This window comes from Theobroma umbraticum, unplaced genomic scaffold (genome assembly GCF_002168275.2).
Source record: "Theobroma umbraticum cultivar Fairchild unplaced genomic scaffold, ASM216827v3 scaffold_459.0, whole genome shotgun sequence".
In the NCBI taxonomy this organism is placed as follows: Eukaryota; Viridiplantae; Streptophyta; class Magnoliopsida; order Malvales; family Malvaceae; genus Theobroma; species Theobroma umbraticum.
The window spans coordinates 436,266-439,876 of NW_018397286.1; the positions used below are offsets into that span (position 1 = coordinate 436,266).

At 41.4% G+C, this 3,611-nt stretch overlaps 1 protein-coding gene across 1 annotated transcript in view; it reads right to left on the reverse strand.

Moving 5' to 3' along the window:
- Positions 1-26: 26 nt before the first annotated feature.
- EMB1691 (Methyltransferase MT-A70 family protein) overlaps positions 27-3,611 on the reverse strand; it is an 8,400-nt gene continuing 4,815 nt past the window's right edge. Inside the window, exons 2-6 of the mRNA XM_021444317.2 lie at positions 1,836-3,607; positions 1,460-1,543; positions 1,230-1,334; positions 990-1,098; positions 27-521 (exon numbers count right to left, since the gene is read on the reverse strand). Coding sequence (XP_021299992.1) covers positions 310-521; positions 990-1,098; positions 1,230-1,334; positions 1,460-1,543; positions 1,836-3,607 — 2,282 coding nt within the window. The 3' untranslated portion in view covers positions 27-309. The remainder of the gene's footprint in view (positions 522-989; positions 1,099-1,229; positions 1,335-1,459; positions 1,544-1,835; positions 3,608-3,611) is intronic.

The window sequence follows — 3,611 nt, forward strand, 5'->3', positions numbered from 1 at the left end:
GGCATATATTAGAAAGCCAACCAATAGCAGAAGCACGGCAGAGTCAAATAGAAATCAAATCTAATTTGAATGAGAGAGCTAGTATTCATTGAAAACACTCTATACAAAATGTTAGCTGCAGGATCTTTATTCTTCAGTGTTTGTATAGCTGTTTGACTTTCAGAGTGTGTAAATGCCAAGGAAAACATTATTTTCCTCGGTATATAACAGCAAAAGAACTTTTGCCCTTTATTCTACTTGCATGAATGCTTCCTTTCTTATATACCAAATCTACTATTTGAAATGTTCAACCAATTTCTGTAAAACACATCAACAAGAGGAAAATAATTCAACAATCATTGTAAATTCTGTTTCCAAAAGATAATGTACCTCTGTGTTAAAATTTGATGAGGAGAGTCCTTTACCGACAGTCAGCCAACCAGATCGAATATTGTGGTCTTCACCAAAGAGCTCAAGCCTTCTGCGGCCAAGAGCAAAATGCTCAATTATTCGATACATATCTTCTGGCTTTTGGGTTGAACCTACAGTCCAGTTGGCATGCAAATTTCAAACAATTTCTCATTCACACAATCTACATTGCAAAGTCATGGACACGAGCATACAATGAGACATGAAGTGTTTCAGGTTACAGCAAAATGGTGAGATAAATGCCCCTAATAGACTAATACACAATTCTTCCCCAGTTGTGATTTGAGTGCTGGTGCTATTTTTGTTACTGCACTTTGAATTTTGGCTATGAAAGGAGCAAAATGAAAAAGAAAAGAAGCACAAAACATAAATCTAAAGCCGATGCATCACACTTAACTTATGCACAGAACTGCAAGGAAAGGAGTAAAACGAAAGCAGCAGAGAGGGGATTGGAACTAATGGTGGTGCCATCATTCAATTTGATTTCCCAAGTCATGATATACAAAGAAATAGCATGTAAACATCAAATGGTCTGATGCAATCCAAGGTCATTAAAGTCAAAAATATATACAGGTACTAACCATAAGAAGGTTCCTCGGCAATAATTACATCAGTGTCAATGTTGGCATGGATTATATGACCGTCAGTACTGCGACGAACAGTTCCTTTTATACCCATCAGGCAGTGTTCCTTCAATGCAAAGGCGAGGTGAGAACAGTTTAGGAAACAATGCATGAATTTGCAGAATGCCAAAGATTATTCCATAGGTAAGACAAAATAGCAAAGCTCCACAATGTAGTGAAAATGCATATATTATAAACCTTTGAGTGCTGAAATATAGTATGAGAATCATGTCGTAAGCCTGGAGTTGCATTTGTTTTGTTGGTCTTCACCCAGCAAATATCCTCACACCTCCGGAAACCCCACTGCAGCACATAGAAGAGGCAACCAAAATATGGACTGAATAAAGACTATTAAAACTATAAATTTTATTAGTTCTGAAGGAGAAGACAAAGCCAAGTCATATTCTAACTAAATTTTAATCCTGTACCTTTTTTAGGCACTGACGGCCCTGCTCAAGGCCCACACCATCACCCACCCAAAGGAAGATAAACGAAGGTGTGTCAGCTATTGCCTATAAACATGAGGTAAATTCCAAGTCAATACAATGCTGCTATGCAAAAAAGAGTATATGAATAGAAAATATTAGCTCTGATATCCACCAACTACGTCAAAGGAGCCTTCATGACTCTATATGTTAATATGAAAGGTACAGCAACACTCCAGATGTTAGCATATAACACCCAGGAATTCAAACAGAGACTACTCATTTTTCTATTAGATTGCAACCAGGAAGGCAAAACTAACAGAATGCTACCTTTACAAGTAAAGGCAACAAAAAAGAAAGTGATGCAGAAATTTATTACCTCAATCTTAAGATTCATGATCTCTTCGAATGTCCAATACTCAATATGGTCGGCAACTCCAGGTGCACGGTGAACATATTCCTCCCAAGGGGGATCTATAAGAATAACATCAAACTTGGTTCCAAAGAAATCTGGAGACAGCTCCAATTCACGAAGGTCACACTTCATATACATGGGAGGAGAAGCAGATTTAGCTACAATCTCATCCTTTTTCTGTATAAGCTCCCTAAGCCTTGGATAGTCCTCCACAACATTAGTAAGCTCCAGCTCCCTGATAAAATTCTGTGGTCGCATACCAGTATCAACAAAATTTTGAGAATAATCATTCTGCTCTCCTCTGGAGGGAGCTTTACCAGGAGGACCACCAGTTCTAGAAGGAACCCAACCCCCAGATGTTCTTTCAGGTGGTGCTCCTCGTCCCGTGGGCCCTGCCACATTAAAGCCAGACAGAGATACATTTGAAGGTCCTCTTGCAGGTCCTGATTGATTAAAGTACATACCAGGGTTTGGCGAAGCTCCTATGTTAGGAGGAAACCTTGGGCCAGAAGGTCCAGGAGGAACAGGAGAGACACCAGGTGGAACACCTAGCATATTCATATCAACTGCTCGAGGACCAGACCAGACCACAGGAGGGGAAAACGGTGGAATGAAGACACTTGGAGAAATTGGAGGACCAGGAGCAGGTGACATACTAGGGTTAATTGGTTGCATAGGTCCAGGCGGTGGCATCCCCAGATGAGCAAAAGGTGATCCCATCATAGGCAATTGGAGACCAACCTGTTGATTGTCCCTCCCAGTAGGTCTTCCCCTTCCTCCTCTTCCTATCCTACTTCCTTTCACACCTTGTGAAGGAGCTCGGCCAAAAGTTCCTGGTTCCTGGTTTCCATAAGGTGGTTGAGACCCAGCAATAGAACTTTGGCCACCAATGCCACGGCCAGATACAGTAAGTTTCTGGCCTCTTCCTTTCCCTCCGCTGTAATCAAGTTCATCATTCCATAAATTTGGATCTCGCATTAAGTTATTGTCCTCTGCATATTTGTCCCTTGAATCTTCATCCAAGGGTCCAGAACCATATATATCAGTTCTCCTTCCCCTATTGTCTCGCATATATGCCCATTCTTCCTCATTCAGAGCTGGTTTCATTTCAGACTGCTGACCAACTTCGGCTCTCCGGGGAAAGTTGGATCCAGACTCAGCTCTTCCATAATCAAGAGGCTTGGTTTGGATCTCTATCACATCATAATTATCATTTGAAATTCCAAAATTTGATGATGTCTTCACAGCTTCACTTCGATTTACATCTTTTCTATTGCCTGACCGACCATGAGGCCTTTCATTTTCATTCCTCTCGCGACCATGCCTTGGCAAATCCCATTCTCTACCACGATCATACGCAATGTCCCCATCTTTGGAATCTTTATCATTATTACTCGATTGTCTCCTTTTCCAGTTTTCTTTTGATCCTTCCCGATCCCTTGTCCTGTCACTCCAGCTATCATCCCTACTTTTGGATCTGTCATCCCTTTCTAGTTCTCTCTGTTTGCGCTCCACGCTTCTTTCATAATCCATCTCAGAAAGCTCTGATTCTTGGTAACGCCTACTACTCCTCTCAGGGGTTCTAGACCTGTTTCTTTGCCCTACTTCTCTTGAACTTCTGTCCCTCATCCATGTCATTCCATCTTCATCCATATTTGAAGTCCTTTCTCGGCTTTCAGCAACATCTCGACCAGAGGGAGTTCTCTGTTGTCTGTGCTTCTCAGTTTTCTCCCTACCTGG